The sequence below is a fragment of the Mesoplodon densirostris genome, chromosome 11, assembly GCF_025265405.1.
Source record: "Mesoplodon densirostris isolate mMesDen1 chromosome 11, mMesDen1 primary haplotype, whole genome shotgun sequence".
NCBI lineage: Eukaryota > Metazoa > Chordata > Mammalia > Artiodactyla > Ziphiidae > Mesoplodon > Mesoplodon densirostris.
The window spans coordinates 19781203-19803094 of record NC_082671.1 but is presented as its reverse complement, the minus strand read 5'-3'; the positions used below and the strand labels follow the sequence as shown (position 1 = coordinate 19803094).

Here is a 21892-nt window from a genome sequence, read left to right as displayed (position 1 = left end):
TTTGTTTTTGAAATATAAATGACCTGCAGCACTTTGTTACTTCCTGGTGCATGACACAGTAATTCGATATTTCTATACATACCAAAGAAAATCTATTTTAATAAGTTCTTTCCATTTAAATGCACAGACTTCTGAATTAAAGCAAGCCAATTATTCTAAAGATTAGAATACAGAAAAACCATTAAAAAGAACTTAAACATGAATAAAAAGAAACAGAGCAACAGATAAAATGCAGGGCAGAAAAGTAAAAAATATATCAGTACAAAATGGGGTGAGGGAGGGCTTCCCTGGTGGCGCAGTGGTTGAGAGTCTGCCTGCTGGTGCAGGGGACCCAGGTTCGAGCCCTGGTCTGGGAGGATCCCATATGCCGCGGAGCAACTAGGCCCGTGAGCCACAGCTGCTGAGCCTGCGCGTCTGGAGCCTGTGCTCCGCAATGGGAGAGGCCACGATGGTGAGAGGCCCGCGCACTGCGATGAAGAGTGGCCCCCACTTGCCACAACTGGAGAAAGCCCTCGCACAGAAACGAAGACGCAACACAGCAAAAATAAATAAATTAATTAAGTTAGGACTTCAACATATTCATAAAAAAAAAAAAATGGGGTGAGGGAATAATATGTATATCTAACAGCTAACAATTACTAACACTATTCTAAATGTCTTATATTTATCTCCATTTTATAGGTGGGGGAAACCAAGACACAAAGAGTTAAATAAAAAGAAGTTTAAGTATATTATGTAAAATTACAAAGATAGTCCATTAAAGAACTAAAACATCTATTTCAAGCTTGTAAGGGTAAATGTAGTATAAATCAGCTAAAGTCACATTTGACAGTCAATAGATATTATCTACTATTGATAAATCAACTCATTATTATATGATAATCATACAATCATTAATCATATAAAATTATGATACTATCATATGGTAACCACATCACAGAATACTCATCTTTACAGAGAACTGCCTCAGTAGTCAGACTGGGAAGGGTGAGAGTTGGTATGGCAAGAAGGATTAGTGATCATGGCTTTTTATCCTAAACTCTTTTCTGTACTATTTATTGTGCTGTATTTGTAATAATTTGATAAAAATACAATGGAACAAAAATAGGGTGCTACTACTAATTCCTCAATAGCATCATCAGGCTTACAAAATAAGTTCTCTTCATTCTTTCTCTGTATCGTCTCTCAAATTACCCCTTACATTTCCATTTTATAACACAAAAAAAGATTCTGTATCACTGAGTTTACTTTAATGAATTTGCCTGTTCATTGTTCTCCCCACTCCTGCATTCTCTTCTACACATAGCTTCCAACAGAGATCCTTATATGCGCTTTTTAAAATGGTGTAATTATTCAAGAATTTATTTTAAAAGTACTGAGTTGAATGGAAATAATAGGATTCAAAGGATTATTAACATAATTACAATCATGTACAGACAAAAAGGAATGGAAGAAAATATGAAACATATTTTTAATATTTTAACTGTTTCTAATGTTTTAGTTGTATATGTTCTGTTGGGGCGAGGTTCTTTCATTATTTACCACACTGCATCTCCAGCTTTACCCAAGTATCACTAACCTCAAGCATCTGAAGTAACCTTCTCTGACTAATAATAATTTTTAAAATAGCAGCTAACATTTATTTAGCACTTATATGGCCAAACACGGTTCTAAGAAATTTGTATATACCAACTCTATTAATCCTCACAGAACCCCTAAAAGGTAAATATACTACCTTTGTTATTTATGTTTTACAGAAAAAGAAATAGGTAATTTGTCTAAGGTTACACAGCAGAACTGAGATTTGATCCCAGGCAGTCTGGCTCCAGTCTTGTGCTCTTAATCCATACAGCACCATACTGCCTCTCAATTCTGCACCACTGCCATCTACTTATTTTAAAGTGATTTTTCCCAAAATCTTTCAATAAAATAGCTATTTCAAAAGAGAATTTTTTTTGTTTTTATGTTATCACTTTCTGAATATCCAATACACCGGACACACTTCCAGGTGTCTGCCTATCCCAGTTAAAGGGGTATAATATCCCTATCCATTCAAAGTTTGACAAACTACATGTAAATAAAGCACACACAGAGTGAGTCAAACTAATCTTTGAAATAATCAAACTCAAAACAGTACAGCTATTTTTCGCTAATGGATTATAAAAAGTTAAAAGAAACGAGAAAAAAAAAATCCACAGGTCCTGCTTACTTCTCCTGCTCTTAAAACAAAGACTTCCTGAATACAAAAGCTGAAATCTTCATGTACACTTTAGGTATAAAGACAAAATAAAATTTCCAATTTTTGTACTAGTATTAATCACACTATGGAAAAACACGTCTGGTGTGGTTTTGAGGCATGTGCCGCCAAGTATTTCAGAAGGTCGCAGCAGGACTGTGCTCTGGGTGTCTGTCAAGAGTGGCTGCGATGGCGGAGGAGGAGGACTCAGCTCACCTGCTCCCACTGGCGCATCAAAATGACAACTACTTACAGAGCTGCTTACTCTTGACGAGAAAGACCAGAAGACTGGCACAAAAGATTTTTTAAAGGTATAAAGAAGAAGCCACAAGAGGACGAGTAGAAGGGGCAGAGATGCAGCACAGTCAAGACCCGTACCCCTGGGTGGGCAACCCACAAACGGGAGGATAATTACAATTGCAGAGGTTCTCCACAGGACAGAGGACAAGCCCCACAGCAGGATCCCTAGCCTGGGGACTCCTGCACTGGGAAGACATTTGGCTTTTTAAGGGCACACTTTCAGGAGAACCAGAGGGCTGTGGGAAACAGAGACTCCATGCTTAAAGGGCACATACAAAATCTCACACACTCTGGCATCCAGGGCAGAAGCAGTAATTTGAAAGGAGCCTGAGTCAGAACCACCCGTTGATCTTCAAGAGCCTCCTGGAGAGGCAGGAGGCATATGGAGCCCACCCTGGGCTAAGAGACACTGGCAGCAGCCATTTTGGGGAGCTCACTCAACCAGGAGGACACTCGCCCTGGTAAGTGCCATTCTGGAATCCTCCCTCTAGCTTACTGGCACCAGGACCCAGGCCCGCCCTAGCAGGCCAAGTTTTAGGACCCCTTGGGTCCCTCAGGCAGCATCCAGGGATCTTGCCCCACCCACCAGCAAGCTGACACCAACTTCCAGGACATGCTGGACACCAAAGCCAGCTGTGCCAGGAACCAGCTCTGCCCACTGGGGGTCTAACACCAACTCTGGGGAACCCCAGGGCCCTGTAGCCAGAAACACTGGGACCTGGCTCCACCCAGCAGCAGACCAGCACTAGGCCCAGGACCCTCTGGGATCTGGGCCCTTTCTACCAGCAGGCCGACACTACATCCGGGACCTCTGGTCCCACAACCTGCCCCCCCAGACCCAGTTCTGCCCACCAGAAGGCCAGCACTAGCCCCCTTAACCCTGTTGCATGTTGTATATGAAAGTTGTTAAGAGAGTAAATCCTAAGGGTTCTCATCACAAGGAAAAATAATTTTTTCTATGTCTTTATTTGTTTAGTTATGATGGATGTTCACTAAACTTACTGTAGTAATCACTTCATAATGCATATAAGTCAAATCATTATGCTGTACACAAACTTACACAGTGTTGTATGTCAATTATATCTCAATAAAACTGGAAGAAAAAAAACATGTTTAAATTATTTGGATTCTAAATACTGATTTACACATTTTTCTATATAGGAAATGAAATACCTTAGTCACTCTGAACCTGAAGTCCTACAAAAGCTGACACTCCAGTAAATGAATTTTCAACCTCATGAGACTTAAATAGTCACAGTAAACTAAAACCCAAACTTTTTCACACTCCAATATTACTACACTGTCCCCAGTATACATCTCTAGGCCCCTTCAAAACAGCCTTCCTTTGGACAGAAGGAATTTTTTTAAAAAGGTCTCTGTTGTCAACTCACACTACGAAAAATGTACCCATTCATAGTAATCTTTATATTATGTTTACTGCCAAATAAACGTTCCATATTTGTTTCTTGGCTCACCACTTCCCCACTTTTTTAGGGGTTATTTTTCTTCTTCTTCTTTTTTTTTTTTTTTGAGTCAGCTGTAGGAAGGGAAGGACATTTCTGTAGTGCCTTCTGAGAGTCAAATGAATTAATGCTTATTTTACTTAAATGCAAAGAGATAAACCAAACCAGATTTTATACACAGAAACCTTACAGTTATCTTTGAAACCCTATATATGAGCAAAGCAATGTAAAACATAATTTAAAATGTAAAAGTAATTTTACCTTTTATTAATGTCTTCATCTGCAAATCCTGTGGGAATGAGAGAGAAATATTTTCCCATCTTTAGCCATAGGTTAGATTTGGGAATCCAGCCATTGTGTGCATGAATAGCATGGATTTTAGCAAGCTGACGTGCTATAAGCCTGTTTAAAAACAAAATGGCATAAGAAAGAAAGTGTTAAGCACCATACAGTTCATATCTACTCATAGGTAAACTAAAATAACTAGTGTGCCTTTACCTTATAACATGATTTATTTTTACCATATATAAGATTCAAAATAATTTGGCAAGTCAACTCTCACAAGGAGAGGCAAACAAATGTTTAAAGCATAAGTAGGAAGAAATACCTAAAATTAATACAGTAATTACATATTGTGTCCAAAAGGGACTGAGTGTCTGGATATAGGCAGCCTATTTTGAATATACAATGTTTGTGACCAGCAGAACAATACACGACTATAAATGATTTCAAGGCACATATTAGGTATTAATCACTGATGCATTTAAATTACACGGAGTCATTTTAATTTTGAGCTTTTGAAGTCACTGAAGTTAAAGGGCAAAAGGGACTAAAGTAAAAAGGTAAATGGGCAGATAAATAGGTTCTATGCGTTAATTTCTGTAAGTGTGTTGTTAACAACAAATACTCTGAACAAACGTTAGGATTTTATGATGTCAGAATCAATACTGATATAACAACAAAATAGTTTGAAGCTGTGTAGTATATTTGTGTCCACACCATCTTTGTATCGTCAGAACCTAGTACAGCAAATGTTAATGGAGGAATAAGCATACCAAATAGAAATAAGAACTAAATTACCATACAGTCCATAGAATAGTAGGTAGAAACATGACTTAACAATAACCTACAAATAAAAGAACTTAAAACTGGCAAATTTTCAAGATGCTAACAATCTAATGTAACGTTCCTCAAAGTACAGTCCTAGGACCTACAACATAGCACCACCTATAGGAATTTCTAAGGTTCCACCTCGGATCTACTGAATCATAATCTCTATGGGTAGGCCCCCAGCACTGCATTTTAAACAAGATTTCCAGGTGATCCTAATTCACTGTATAATTTGAGAGGCACTGATATAATGCTCGAATTTTGCTTCTGAAGTCACTGAGGTTAAAGGGCAAAAGGGACTAAAGTAAAAAGGTAAGTGGGCAGATAAATAGGTTCAGTGAGTTAATTCCTATAACTGTGTTAACAAGTTCTCTGAACAAACATTAGCTTGACTATGTACTAAAATCAATCTTTGGAAACTTAAAAAAAAAAAGAAAGAAAGAAAGAAAAAAATACAGAGGCCTGGGTACTACCCCGAGAAATTAATTGGTTTGGGGTTCAGCCAGGGCGTCAAGATATTTTAAAAGCTTCCCAGATGACTAATACACAAAAACCACTTAACTAAATACACAGGGAATCTAGCATTGTAGTAATCCTTCCCCGATCTGTGATTAAATAACACAGTTTATATTATATTTTTATACTACAGTGAATATTCTCATCTATCTAGTTTTTAATAAGAGTCCTGACTTTCCTTTGGAGAAACTTCCATCCCCCTTACTTTTAGTTCACTTTTGGTTCAGTCAGAGCTCATCTCAATCCTAACTCCCTATCCCACCGGCACCACTAACTTTAGGAGCAAAGAGATGACACAGACTTGCCCAGAGCATTCCATCCTTCAGGCCAGAATGATCGGGTCAGGGCATATTACCCAAGCTAGGCCAAAAAGATTTGATCCCAAGACTTTGGTTGAGGTGATCAGAAAAGGAGTGACACACTCCCCACACTGCAAATTGATTAGATAAGCCTGTAACTGCTAAGAATCATAATTGTCACTCCTTAGAAAAGTCTGCCAGAAAAAAAAAGGTAACTCACGACAAAACAGACAGTGATATTCCTAATGGCACTATTAGAGCCCCTGGATCCACCCATGCTTGAACTTAGTATTCTCAGATATATGAATCGACAAATTCCTCCTTCTTTGAGTCAGTCTGAATTTTCAAATTATTATTCTCAATAAGTCCTAATCATCTCAGAAGTGTTTAGGCATTACTGCAAGTGAGTTTCAGTTCTACTACAAGAAATATTTGAAGTTTTGTTTGAAAGAACACAGCATTAAAGAACCAATAGATTAACTAATATTCTTCATCTTTCAGTTTGGATGATTGTAATTCAGCTGACCACATCTCGTTTGATGTTTGATGATCTGAAAAATATTTCACAGTAGGGGAAAATGTTCAATGCCTGTTAGGAGCAGAAAACTTATTGGTCTGACAGCACTTGATGCAACGAAAAGAGGTCTATAGGACATGGCCCTTGCAAATCTTTGATACCCAAAGCTGTAACTGAATTAGCTGTTACCCTACTGATTCTCTCATGTACCCAGGTACAGAAACTGGTGAGTTTCTCTTGTCTTCAGAGTACCACTGGATTTTATTACTGAATTTAAAATAAGTAATAAAATATTTGTAATGCTGTTCTTTAACCCACCTAAATTTTTAAAGAGAAACCAGCTTATATTGTTATTCTGAAGCTTAAAGTTTACATGTAGATCACATTCAGCAAGCTCCTCAGCCTAAAACTGCTGCCAAGTGTAGTGTCTGATGCATTCAATATTTTCTCCTTGTTTTCTACTCTGGAAAATAAGTATGATGAGGTTTCACTGTAATTGAGTAAAATTTGCTTTCGGCCTTTATCTTGATGATTAAGTTAGGATTCTATGGACGCTGAAGTTATGTGAAAGGAGAAACATAGATATCATATCTGAGAATATCTTTTGCCTTTAAGGCACTGCATTCTTGTCTAAAATGGAAAATTTGGCTCTTTTGAGAATAAAATATAATTGAGTATGCAACCATGTGAAGAATAAATCTTATTTTGGGGGGAAAAAAGAATCCTAATGCATTACCAAAATATTAAAATCTGTGATCTTTTTAGGTATGTGTGTTTTGGTCCATACCTCTGAAATTACCAAATAAACATTTTTATATAAATTAAATCATTATTGCTTAAATGATCTTCCCCAAGACCATATACTCTACAAGAATATAGGAAAAAAATCTATTTTTATATCAATCTCTCATACAGTATTTGCATAAAAAGCTAGGCCCAAATGAACGTGTAGTACTTTAAGCATCAGGAACCTTCACGACAAAAACCAAGTGATAATAAAATCAAAACAAAGGAGAGTACAAATATACACATATATACACGCAAACACACATATACATAAATAGATGTATATGTGTGTGTGACACATATATATTTGAAGCCAGTAAAAACTGGTTTTAAAACTTTAAGGAGGGGAATTGGAACAAAAGGCCTGAAGAAAGGTAATCCATGTTACATAAAACTCAAGGGGCAGTCTATATCAACAGAACATTATGAACTAGAAATGTTTACTCAACAAATGAGACCAGTGATTCAGAAGAAGGGTCACATATTAGAACAGGTATTTAATACCAAAAAATTTTATTTGCTGTTTTAAAAATAAATAATAATGTCTATTTTTTATAGTTTTACCCCAGAGTTCGTATGAGACCCTGATTTGCAAAACACAAAATGTAGTCTCAGAAGTTGTCCAAATGTAAGTTATTTAGCTATGAGTGACTGGAATGACAATTCTAAGGTAAATACTTCAAAATGGCCACAACTCCAAGGGGTTCTTACACGTTAATGGAATCTGTTGAACATGAATAGCTGCTACAAGAAAAAGCACCTACTAATTTTGATTGTCTTTACTCTTCTGGCAGAAAGGTGGCTAACTGGAGCTGAGTCAGGATTTGAACTGATGATGTGAAGCAAAGGCCAAGGCCTTTCCACTATAATATACTGCAGTAACACTGCACAGAATTAGTTGGGTTTTCTTCTGACTTTGCCCTTGTATTTTAAGTCTAAACTTAAGCAAATCATTTCATTTCTCTGAGTCTCAGATTTCTTACAAGGAAAATCAAATTACTGGCGTAATCTTAAAGCTCTCCTTCAAATCTAACATGATACGCCCCTGAATACCAGAAAAAAATTTACATAAACATTTATTCAATTTAGAGATTTAAGTTCAATAATGACAACAGGAATTTCACATTCATATTCATATACAAAGATCCTGTAGACTAACTTCCCATTTCATACCAATTTCCTACTAGGTATAATAGAAATGTTAAATATACATAAACTATGGAGTGAAAGGCAAATTTTCCAAATTTGATTTTGATTTTTATCAAAAATTATCAAATATTTTCTCCTTTGAACAAATTTCTGAAATTACAAGTGAAATTATAAAAATTATTTTATATGCAATTTTAAAAACATTTCTGCATAATGCGATATATACCTACTCAAATGGAAAACAAACTAAAATATTAACAACCACCATACAATAGAAAAATTAATATCTGCAAAAAAACTATACCAAAACTTAAGAGCAAATGATTAATACCTTCTAAAGTAAATTATAGATATATTTACCTTACCTACAGGTGCACTGTTAAAATAGAATTCGATTATATAAGGGACAAAGTTAATGTTAAATGATAACATCATGCTTACATAATAGGTAAAACTATATTCAGAATAGTGTTTAAAATATTTTGTAGCATTTTCCTATGTAATTAAAAAAATAGCAGCAAATAATAATAGTATACTTGACATTGCTTTATCAATACTACTGATAAATACTATCACTAAGTTATCATACAAGGGGCAAAGACCATGCCTTATTCTTCTATCCTAGCATTCAGCACTAAGAGGAGGTCCTTAACAGATATTTGATGAATAAGAATCATCATCTTGGCAACATACTCAGGATACATTTAGAAACTTACCAACTTACCAGTGGATTCTACCACTATTAGAGTTTTTCTCTGGTGGATTAAAATTTATCCTGGATTTTAAAAAATCTCATATAAGAACTGTGCCAAAATTAATGCCTAGCTACAGAAAAACAAAATGACCATCCATTTGAAATACTGCCTGTTCTTTAACAAGACACATCTTGTATAATAAGCCTTTTTTGCAAAATCCAGGATTCAAGTCAATTTCTACAGGTCTCAGAACTACCAGTGTATCTTTTCTGTAGCAAAATTAACAAGGAAAGGAAGAAAATCTATTATACAAATATCCTCGTGGCAATAACAAGTATAGTTCAACTGCAAGCATAGCAGCTACATACTTAAAAACTAGGCTTTGCTAAGAGTTTTTAAAAATTAAGTCCTACTTACAAGTTCCATACTCATCTAAAATTTTTGATAAATTGGTGTTGAACAAAACACGCAATTTGTGAAGGATGGATTTGTTAGGAAAATTTATGGTTTTTACTAGTAAATGAATTCACCAAAGTTGCAGAACACAAAATCAACACATGAAATACATTGCAGTTCTACATTATTGATGAACAATCCAAAAAGGAAATTAAGAAAACAATTCTATTTACAATAGCAACAAAATACTTAGGAATAAACTTAACCAACGAGGTAAAAGATTTCTATACCTAAAACTACAAAATGTTCCTGAAAAAAATTAAATACAGAAATAAATGGAAAGACATCCCATGTTTGTGGACTGGAAGACTTAACATTGCTAAGATGTCAATACTACCCAAAGTGATCTTTAAATTCAATACAATCCCTATAGCATTTTTTGCATAAACAGAAAAAAATCCACCCTAAAATTCAAATGTAATTTTAAGGAACCCCAGATAGCTAAAACAAGCTGGAGAAAGATTGGAGGTCTCACACTTCCTGATTTCAAAACTATTACAAAGCTACAGTTATCAAAACAGAGTGGCACTGGCATAGCCTCAGACATACAGAAAAATGGAACAGACAGCTCCAAAATAAACCCTCCAATTTATGATCAAATGATTTTCAATAAGGATGCCAAAACCATTCAATGGCAAAGGACAGTCTTTTCCACAGCTGGTGCTGGAAAAACAGGATATCCACATGTGAAAGAAAGACGTTCCTTAATTCTTTCCTTAAATCATACATAAAAATTAACTCAAAGTGGATCAAAAATCTAAATGTAAGAGCTAAAAAAACTATAAAACCCTTAGAAGAAAACATAGGAGAAAAGTTTCATGACACAGAACTTGGTAACAATGTCTTGGATATGACACCAATAGCACAGACAATAAAAGTAAAAACAGATAAACTGGACTACACACATCAAAATTTAGAACTGTGCATCAACAGACAAAATCAACAAAGTTAAAAGACAACTCATGGAATTAAGTATTTGTAAGTCATATATGTGATAAGGAGTTAATATCCAGAATACATAAAGTACTCTTACATCTAGACAACAAAAAAAATCCCATTAGAAAATTGGAAGAGGACTTGAATTGACATTTCCCCCAAGAAGATACACAAATGGCCAAGAAGCATAAGAAAAGATGCTAAAACATGACTAATCATTAGGGAAATAGAAATCAAAACCACAATGAGATACCACCTCCTTGCAATTAGGATGGTTACTATCAAAAAAAACAAAATGGTAAGTGTTGGCAAGGACTTGGAGAAACTGGAACCCCTGTGCACTGTTGGTGGGAATGTAAATTGGTGCAGACACTATGGGAAACAGTAAGGCAGTTCCTAAAAATATTAAAAATAGAATGACCATATGATCCAGCAATTCCACTTCTGATTATATACCCAAAAGAATTGAAAACAGATATCAAATATCAAAACAGATATCAGATATCAAAAAGATATTTGCACACCCATGTTCACAACAGCATTATTCACAACAGTGAAAAAGTATCAACAGAAGTGACCCAAATGTCCACCCATGGATTAATGAGTAAACAAAACATGGCCTACATATAAAATGGAATATTACTCAGCCTTAAAAAGGAAGGAAATTCTGACACACACTACAACGTGGATGAACCCTGAAGACATTATGCTAAGTGAAATAAGCCAGTCACAAAAAGACAAAAAGGTATGATTCCACTTACATAAGGTACCTAGAGCAGTCAAATTCATGCAGACAGAAAGTAAGATGGTTGCCAAGGCTGGGGGGTAGGGGAGAATGGGAAGTTGTTGTTTAATGGATATAAAATTTTAGTTTTGCAAGATGAAAAGAACTGTGGAGATTGGTTGCACAGCAATGTGAATGTACTTAACATTATGGAACTGTATACTTAAAAAATGATTAAGATGGTAAATTTTGTTATGTGTATTTTATCACAATTAAAAATAAAAAATGTTAACTAAATTAATTAAATGGTCATAAGAAAGAATACAGTTCTTAAAAAGAACTGTATTAGAGCAATTCAATTGTTTTCTATTAGTAAATTTTATATACAACAGAGAAAAAACTAGGTAATAAAAAATTAAATTTCTGATTTTCACTATCATAGATTGGTCCTTCTTCTACCTAGTCTCAGTAAGATAAGGTTTTACTGCACTAACATCAAGGCAAATGCTACTTTAAATTCCATACTCAATAAAGCCAAATGTTTGAAAATCTCAAGGCTGCAGAGAATCTCCTCAAACACCCACTAATACTCACTAATTTCTCCTCTCTTGGAAGCTTTAAAAAAATTATAATAACAGGCATTTTTTTTTTTTTTTTTTTTTTTTTTGCTGTATGTGGGCCTCTCACTGTTGTGGCCTCTCCCGTTGCGGAGCACAGGCTCCGGACGCGCAGGCCCAGCGGCCATGGCTCACGGGCCCAGCCGCTCCGCGGCATATGGGATCCTCCCAGACCGGGGCACGAACCCGTATCCCCTGCATCGGCAGGCGGACTCCCAACCACTTGCGCCACCAGGGAGGCCCAACAGGCATTTTTTTGAAACTGGAAAAAAAAATCCCTAATCCTACCATCCCAACAGAATTTATTTCTTTTTTACAAACTCCCTTTGAGTTTTCACATAGGCAAATTATTTCCTGATTGTAGCCACAGTTCAACTAGTAAGCTGACTTTTTTCCTCTTAGTCCTGCATCAGACATCTTGCATGTTTTAGACAATATTCAATAGTAACAGAACACTTATTTGTACTGATGTACCTGAGTTATATCTAAATATGAGTTGTTATGACACAATCAAGCATATGACTTTCTTTTATGACTTATTATATAATGCCCTATTGATTTCCGAAAGAGAACATTACCAATTTTACTTGCAACTCACAGTGTATCAGTTCCACTACAATACCCTCAGCACTGGAAGTTGGTGTTTTTCAGTTATGTTTCTTGATAAGTGAGCAATAACTCATTTTAAATTGCATTTCTCCCATTATGTCTGTTGCTGAGTGGCTTTAATTATACTTCAGCCAGTATTCCCACCAAGAGGCAAGTTTTAGAGAAATACCTGATGAGAAAATTCCTAAACACCTTAATTTGAATTAAAAAAAAATTTAAAGGTCTCTGCAATACTTGATTGCTACACAAAGGTTCAAATAAAAAAGATCATGATAAACTTCCGTAAGTTGAATGACTAGTTAAGCATTAGCCTGATGCTATTCGTCTTTACCTATCATCTCCCTCAGACTCCTCCATGCTCTGCCTCATCCTTTAAAATCCAATTCAAATGTTACCTCAGTTAAACACTGCCTAATTTCCCAACTATACCACAGTAAATTATTTGTACTTTTTTTGAAAACCTTTTCTGTTCCTCTGTGTCTACTATTTAGCTTACTTTTTCCCCAAGGTTATTGTCTGTCACAGACTGTAAATTATTAGTAGAGCAGCTGACTGAATCATTTTTCATCCCCTAGACTACATTAAACATAAATACATTCCAATGCCTTTTATATTCAAAGTAGATACTCTTTATTATAATCATAATATAGGCAAGTAGCTACGTCTGAAGAAGCCAAAGCAAGAGAATACTGTGGACTTTGATCTATGGCTCAAGACCCTTTCAGGAAGTTTGTGAGGTTAAAACTATTTTCATAAAGTATTATTTACCTTTTTCACTCTCATTTTCTAACAAGTACAGTTTTTTTTTGTTGTTTTTTTTTTTTTTTTTTTTTTTTTTTTTTTGTGGTACACGGGCCTCTCACTGTTGTGGCCTCTCCCGCTGCGGAGCACAGGCTCCAGACACGCAGGCTCAGCGGCCATGGCCCACGGGCCCAGCCGCTCCGCGGCATGTGGGATCCTCCCGGACCGGGGCACGAACCCGTGTCCCCTGCATCGGCAGGCGGACTCTCAACCACTGCGCCACCAGGGAAGCCACAAGTACAGTTTTGAGAAGCTACATGAAGTGGTGTGATGTACAGTACAGTTTTGAGAAGCTACATGAAGTGGTGTGATGATGTCATCATGTTGACCGACAACTAAAAGAACGTGCACTTGATAATCTTTCATTCTAAAACCTTCGTGTTCTAATTTCTAACATAGTAAACACTGATAAATATAATTCACATAAACAAAAGCTCTTTGGGTCCTCAATAACCTTTTAAGAGTTGTAAAAGGATCCTGAGACTGAAATGTTTGAGAACTTTTGATTTAAACTATCAATGAACTTGCTGTTTTCAAATCAAGCCCAAAAGAAAATTTCAGCAATTTTAGAAAAATGATCGAGCATATGCAAGACATTTTTCTTATAGAAAACATAATACTTTGAATTAAATAATTTTTAAGTTTAAAGAGTAACAAAGATGTGTTAACAGAATTAAGACTCATAGTAAGCAAGAATTCTGAAACTATGAGCAGCTGAGTAACGAAACTTAGTAATAAGAAATGTGTAATGCTTTGATTCAAGCACTACTTTAAAAAATTGAGAAGCCTTGACCTTCTGCGACAGGCTAATCCAAAACCTCTCACAGTCCTTTCTTTTGCACAGAGTTAACTATGAGAATTCAGAAAAAAAGGAATGTTTTTTTCTTTAGCAAAAATAAAACAAAACCCGAACAAAAGAAAGTTTCTAAATTAACCAACTAGCTGCCTAAAGAAAAGGCAGTTTTAAAAAACACTTCCTTAGTGCACTTAATACTCTTATTTTTCAAAAGGACAAATTATTTAGGAAAAGAAATGTACCTGAAAATGGCGGGGTTGCAGACATGCTTTGGATCCAATGCTTCTCCCTGTATAAATTCATAGCACAATCCATTATTGAAGGTACAGTAGAGTTGTGGTGCGCAGCCGTGAGCCTGCAACACTCGGAAACTCTTCACTTCCTCATCTCGATCGACTAACAACTCAGTCTTATTGCCATAAATTCGCACCAGGACTACATCCTCCATTGTATTACCCACATAACAGCCAATAAGTTTGTTTGTGATTCCATCTGTGAAAAGCTGACCAAAAAAAAAAAGAAAAAATGGGGGAAAAACAATTATTTACTTTTAAGGAAGGAATAGGAGGTAACTTGAAAATCATTAAATATTAATTGAAAGAAAATATCTACTTAATATAACTTTTGAATACAATTTTGCCTAACATGTCTATAATTTTAATTCTAGATTTAAACAAAACAGAATACCACTGTTTACTATGTTGTGTTGTACAATATACACATTCTCTCTCCTGTATCTAAATAGATTGGAAAGTCTCTAAAGACAGGGAAAGTGGCTCTCTTGCTAGCATAGTATATGATATTAAAAAGTCCTTAATAATGTTCATAAGTTTAAATATACAAATATACCATAATTTATATTATGGTAAATCTCCAATTTATAAAAAACTCAACTTTAAATGTTATTTCCAAAGATTACTTAACATAATATGCATTAAAAATTGTTTTAAGTATTCGGGTTATAATAATTTAAACTTGAATGCTACAGCTAAAAAAAAAAAAAAGAAGCACAACCTTAATTAGAGGAAGATAGAGATTTCCCAGGCATTTTCTAAAAGGGAGTTTGAGGACTCTTCAAGAGTTTTAAGTACTTACAGTCCTTTTTTAGATTTGAGTACAATGGTATATTAAAAAGTAAACAGATGATTAGCAATATTAGTTCTCTAAGTCTATTCAAAATTGTAGCTTTCATTTTCCTCTACACTAATTTGACACTAAAACTAACTTTCTATTTACCCAATTATAACTCAGAGTTTTTGGAGGCTCTCAGTGGAATGAAGGGATAAAAGGTAAAAGTGAAAGTAAGCGTTAAGGACATTTTTCCAGAGACAACTGGGAAAGAAAAGGAATAATGGACAAAGAATAAGTTTTAAATGTATACACATTTAACTAATGCCTGGGAAAGAAGGTAAACGTTTCTGTTTTGATAAGACTGTTGTAATGATAAATGACATCTGAAAAGGCTTTAGGTCTTAAGTTGAAATTTGAAAGAAAGTATTTATGTATCCTTATTCACCTTTGAATATCTATGTTTTTTGGGTATGCAGACATACAAACTTTGCTTTCCACCTAGATTTCAAAAAGATGGTATGTAGGGAGACACTGACAAGAAGCATATGCCCTTAAACTAAACTCCAATCATCATTTTATTAAAATCTATGTTGAAAGCATGTTGTTTCCTATTAAAATGCCATAACAACTCACACATATTATTCTGTAACTCCTCCAGATGTCATGTAGAGATGAAGTATTTCAATTATTGTAATGAAGTTTGAGAAGCTAACATTCTGAAATGCTTGTAATGAAAGACATTCTACACTCCTCAAAAGCCAGGCGTGAAATCTATGTTTTCTACATCCTAACAAATAGTAAGGACTTAATACTTAAACACTAGCTTGTCTTCTTGATCTAGCTTATAACAAATTCATTCTTTCATTCTTGCCTATAATAAATTTCTTTAATTGTGCACGCTATATTGTACATTTATGTGTACATGCAGAAACATACATATAAAGACATACGCACTTAAAAAGGCTAGAGATGTATAACATTACTGGATAAGATTATTGAATACTATATAGACATTTCTAAGTATAACATAGAGTCACAACTCCAATGACACTAACTCTAACATACTCTGTTGCACAAAACAGCCACACTTGCAATGAAATGATAGTTACAATAAACCCCTGGAGCAAAAAAATAAATATATGAATAACTTCATTTACAAAAGTAGTTTATGTATAAATAAGGATAAAAATGTCTGCAAAGATATCCAATAAAATATTAGGTAGTTTAAATCTTGTCTGCTGTTTTCTTATTTCTAAGTAGTTTAAACTTTTCTCGTTTGGCTTATATACGTTTTCTCACTTCTTTTTTTTTTTCCTGTAATCAATCTAGTTTACATGTGAAAAAATTAAATAGTGAGAAAAACGAAAGGGGCTAGGAACTGACCTGGCATGTACAGCAAGGCCTGGAGATTCTGTTGAACATAAGCAGTTTCATAGAACATCAATATCAGATGAGGCCACTCTGTGACCATAATGCATCAAGACAAAAACAAAGTCACTCTGTAATCATGTCTGAACAAAGACAAAACTATGCATTTTTTCCAAACCACAAAAATGACCAAACACTCCCCTATTCTGGCTAATGTGAGGGACTGCCGTTCCTTTTCAAGGAACAGCTTCGGTCCTGCTTCATTCCTCCAGTCCTCTAGGTATGATAAGTTACCCACACAGTCATAGACTTGCCCCACTTCCTTCCTGACAACACCCAAATGCAGAGGAAAGCCTTGCTTCCTTGAACCCTCTCCCAAATCACCAAATTCAAATCTTATACGAAGTCCTTTCTAACACCCACATACTGAGAGCCCCACCATTCCCCATGGAATAAGTCTTCCTTAAGGAAGGAGTAATAAACCCAATTTGTTTGGCTTATCCTAATGATCTCTTGATGGAGATTTCTGACTTTAAAGATGTATGGATAATGCTTTTTGCTCTTGTATGGTTCCCACCTCATATATAAATCAACAATTAATTCAAGGTGCTTCAGCCTTCTGAAACACACATTTAAAAATATACTAGGCATATGCTAGGTATGTGTACTATACTAGATATATACTAGAAATATAAAATTCCACCTCAACGGAGGGGGGACAAAACTACTACAAATCTCACGGAGCTCCTTTTCACAGGGTTTATCCTGCACTGTTTGTCAAGTATTTAAGATAGTACCAGTTCAGAGGATGAGCTACAGAGCAAGACTGCTTGACTATAAATTCGAGCTGTGTTATCTGTAAGCTGGGTGACTTTATGCAAGTCACTTACCTGTATGTGCTTCATTCATCTCATGTTTAATATCAGCACATTAGAATCTGCTTTATAGGTTTTTATGAGAATTAACGACTTAATATACACAAAAGCACTTACAACAGTTCCTGACACAAACTAAGCTCTTATCAACTATGGAGATAACTACATATTTAAATCTGAACACAAGACAGAAAAATAATTCATGATGGGATCATAAAAGTTAATAATTAAGACAACATCTATGTTATAGATTAGCCCTAGACTCTATGCTGCTGCACTGGTATCACCTAGCAAATCTTGAAAGCAAGACCCAAAGATGTAAACTATTCCCAAAGAACTACAAAAACTATCGAGTGCCTAACAAGGTAAAATTCACAATGTCTAATATCCAATTAAAGATTATTCGGCATGGGGAAATCCCTGGTGGTCCAGCAGTTAGGACTCTGCGCTCTCATTGCCAAGGGCGCAGTTTCAATCCGTAGTCGGGGAACTAAGATCTCACAAGCAGGGTGAGGCGGCCAAAAAGAAAAATATTATCAGGCATGCAAAAAGGGCACAACCCACAATGGGGGGTGAGAGGGGGGTCAATTAATTGAAACCAACCAGAACTGACACAGATGTTAGAATTAGCAGGTGTTAAAACTGTATTCCAAAAAAAAAAGTGTGTTGTATTCTTACAACAAAAAATTAAGCAGAGGGACTTCCCTGGTGGTGCAGTGGTTGGGAATCCTCCTGCCAGTGCAGGGGACACAAGTTCGAGCCCTAGTCTGGGAGGATCCCACATGCCGCGCAGCAACTGGGCCCATGTGCCACAACTGCTGAGCCTGTGCGCTGGAGCCTGTGAGCCACAACTACTGAGCCCACGTGCCACAACTACTGTAGCCCGTGCGCCTAGAGGTCATGCTCCGCAACAAGAGAGGCCACCGCAATGAGAGGCCTGCGCACCGCAATGAGAGGCCGGCGCAACGCAATGAAGAGGAGCCCTTGCTCTCTGCAACTAGAGAAAGCCTGAGGGCAGCAACGAAGACCCAACACAGCCAAAAATAAAAAAGTAATAAAAAAAATAAATTTGTAAAAAAAAAAAAAAAATTAAGCAGAGTCATTGAAGACATAAAAAAGACCCAAATTAAACTTCTCAAGATGTCTGAAGGGAAAACACACTTAGATGGGATTTAACACTAGGTTAGGTAGTGGAAAAAACAATTTAGCAAACTTGAAGACATAGGAATAGAAACTATGCAAAACAAAATACAGAGGAAAAAAAGAATTATCAAAGAGAGAGAGAGAAGAGCATACATTAGTTGAGAGACTACATATAAAATCTGAGTCCTCAAAGAAAGGAAAAAAAGAGAACAGAAACATTTTTTTTTTTTTTTTTCTTTTTGCGGTACGCGGGCCTCTCACCGCCGTGGCCTCTCCCGCTGCGGAGCACAGGCTCCGGATGCGCAGGCCCAGCGGCCATGGCTCACGGGCCCAGCCGCTCCGCGGCATATGGGATCCTCCCAGACCGGGGCACGAACCCGTATCCCCTGCATCGGCAGGCGGACTCCCAACCACTGCGCCACCAGGGAGGCCCCAGAAACATTTTTAAAGAAATGACAGTCAGAAGTTTTCCAAATTTGATGGAAACCTATAAACTCAAGATCCAAGAAGCTCAACAAGCCCAAGCCAAAGAAACATGAAGAAAACTACACCAAGGCACCTCATAATAAAACTGCTTAAAACCAGAGACAAATCATTTAATGATACCAATTCATTTTAATCTTCTAATCACTCAGGCACATTTCAGAGTCATCTTGACCCCTCCCTCTCCATCCCCCACATAAAATGTTTTCTTCCTAGGTAATTCTGAAATCCACTCCTGTTTCTCCATCCCCTTGTCAATCTCCTATTTGCAGTATTTTAATAACCTCATTGGTCTCTCTTAACGCCAGTTTAACCACCTTCCCACCTTTCAAAAAAATTCACTCACTAACTGCCACCAAAATAATCCATCTAAAATACAAACATGGGGGCCTCCCTGGTGGCGCAGTTGTTGAGAGTCCGCCTGCCAATGCAGGGGACACGGGTTCGTGCCCCGGTCCGGGAAGATCCCACATACCGTGGAGCGGCTGGGCCCGTGAGCCATGGCCGCTGAGCCTGTGCGTCCGGAGCCTGTGCTCCGCAGGGGGAGAGGCCACAGCAGTGAGAGGCCCATGTACCGCAGAAAAAATAAATAAATAAATAAAATACAAACATGAACATGACGACTGGCAATCTTCAACTGACTCCACATTGTTTAGAGGATAAAGTTTAAGTTCCTTAGGGCATACAAGTTCCACAATACCTCCCAAGTTATCTAGTGATCTACCTGACAAATTCACCCTTCTTTTTCTTCACCTCACTAACTTCTAACTTCCTTCAAAATTCCAACACAGGAGTTATATCCTCCAGGAGACAATTCCTAAACTCAGATAAGACGTAAATACTTCTCAGTGCTTGCTAGTGCCCTATATATAGCATTACTAAAATGCACTGTAGGGACTTCCCTGGCGGTCCTGTGGTTAAGACTCCACAGTCCTAATGCAGGGGGCACGGGTTCGATCCCTGGTCGAGAAACTAAGATCCCGCATGTTGCACAGCATGGCCAAAAAAAAAAAAGTACTGTAATTTCTTAATTATATTTGCCACTCCATATGTACTGTGAGTTCCTCTGAGATTTGGAACATATGGAAATAAGAAAAAATAAAGGTGAAAAACAGGAATATAAAAGATGGGTCAAAGAGGAAAAAAAAGTATGATGGTACAGTGAAAAACTCAACCATATAAGTAGTTACATTAAATGTAAAAGAACTAAATAATCCAATTAAAAAACTAAGTATGGGGCTTCCCTGGTGGCGCAGTGGTTGAGAGTCCGCCTGCCGATGCAGGGGACACGGGTTCGTGCCCCGGTCTGGGAAGATCCCACGTGCACGGAGCGGCTAGGCCCGTGAGCCATGACCGCTGAGCCTGCGCGTCCGGAGCCTGTGCTCCGCAACGGGAGAGGCCACCACAGTGAGAGGTCCGCGTACTGCAAAAAACAAAACAAAACAAACAAACAAACAAAAACTAAGTATGAAAAAGAAAACTATATGCTACTTTCTACAAGAGACATGTAAAAGAAAGCTGATGTAGCTACACCATATCAGACAAAATAGATTCTAATGATACATTCCAGGAGATAAAAAGGGATGTTTTATAATTATAAAAGGATTGAGTCATCAAGAAGATACAAGAATTCTAAATTGAGTGCATACAATAACATAACTTCAAAATACATATAGCAAAAACTGACAGACTAAACAAATTCCACAATAATTGTCTGAAACTTGAGCACATCTCTAAGAGCTGATTTTTTAAAAACAGGGAAAAATCATTACATCTACAAGAGAGCTAAGCAATAGAATTAAAAATCCAACTTAACTGACATACACAGAACACTGTACCCAGCAAGAGAATACGCATCCTTTTCAAGTATACGTAAAATATTACCAAAATTGACTATAGGCTTGACTATAAAGCAAGCCTCAATAAATATCAAAGGATTAAAATCATCCAGAGTATCTTCTCAAGCTACATTGAATATGAACTAGACATCAATAACACAACACACATACACATATACACACCTCAAATAAAATGGTTAAGATAGCAAATTTTAGGTTGTTTTTTTTACCACAATAAAGAAAAAAAAACTTAATATTCTCCCACTTATTTGAAGTGAAGCAATGCACATCTAATCCACTGCATGAAGAAAAAACTACAGTAACTAGAAAGCATTAGAAAGCATTCTAAACTGGATGATAATAAAGTCATATTAAAACTTGTGGGTGCTTTCCGGGACATGTAAATAAAAATATTAAAATAAAAAATGCAAAAAATTAGTGATCTTAGCTTCTAGCTCAAGAAGCTAGAAAAATAAGTCAATTAACCTTCGATTAAAAAACAGAATTAGGAAGAAAACAAAAGGGCAAAGTTATCAATAAAACAGAAAAACTCAACAGTCAAAAACTGTTCTTCAGGACTTCCCTGGCAGTCCAGTGGTTAAGACTCCGTGCTTCCAATGTGGGGGTGCGGGTTTGATCCCTGGTAGGGAAACTAAGATCCCATAAGCCACAGTGGCGCAGCCAAAAAAATACAAACGAACAAAAAAAAAAAACTTCTTTGAAGATAAAGTTGATAACTTCCAAGCAAAATCATCAAGGAAAAAGGATACTAATTATCAATAAAGAAGTAAACTTTATTAGAGTACAGACATATATTAATATAAACAACTCTTCCAAAAACAGACAAAAAAGAAACAGATCCCAACTGGATACCAAAACTTGTCAAGGACAAGGAAGGAAAATTACAGACCACTCTCTCTCATAGTTGCAAAAATCCTAATCAAAATATTGGCAACCAATACAACGATATATAAAAAGGAGAATACATCACAACAAAATGGGGTTTACTCCAGGAACGCAGTGGTTCTTAACAAATTGTTTTAAAATGTCATTGTAATTGAGCTCAATAACAGAAAAATGGAGGCAAATCACGTAACCATCATG

General features: G+C 36.4%; 1 protein-coding gene across 1 annotated transcript in view; it reads right to left on the bottom strand.

The window, feature by feature from the left end:
* Positions 1–21892, bottom strand: part of ETNK1 (ethanolamine kinase 1) — a 71578-nt gene that overhangs the window by 29186 nt on the left and 20500 nt on the right. Inside the window, exons 2-3 of the mRNA XM_060112430.1 lie at positions 14253–14512; positions 4261–4401 (exon numbers count right to left, since the gene is read on the bottom strand). Of these exons, the coding sequence (XP_059968413.1) occupies positions 4261–4401; positions 14253–14512 (401 nt within the window). The remainder of the gene's footprint in view (positions 1–4260; positions 4402–14252; positions 14513–21892) is intronic.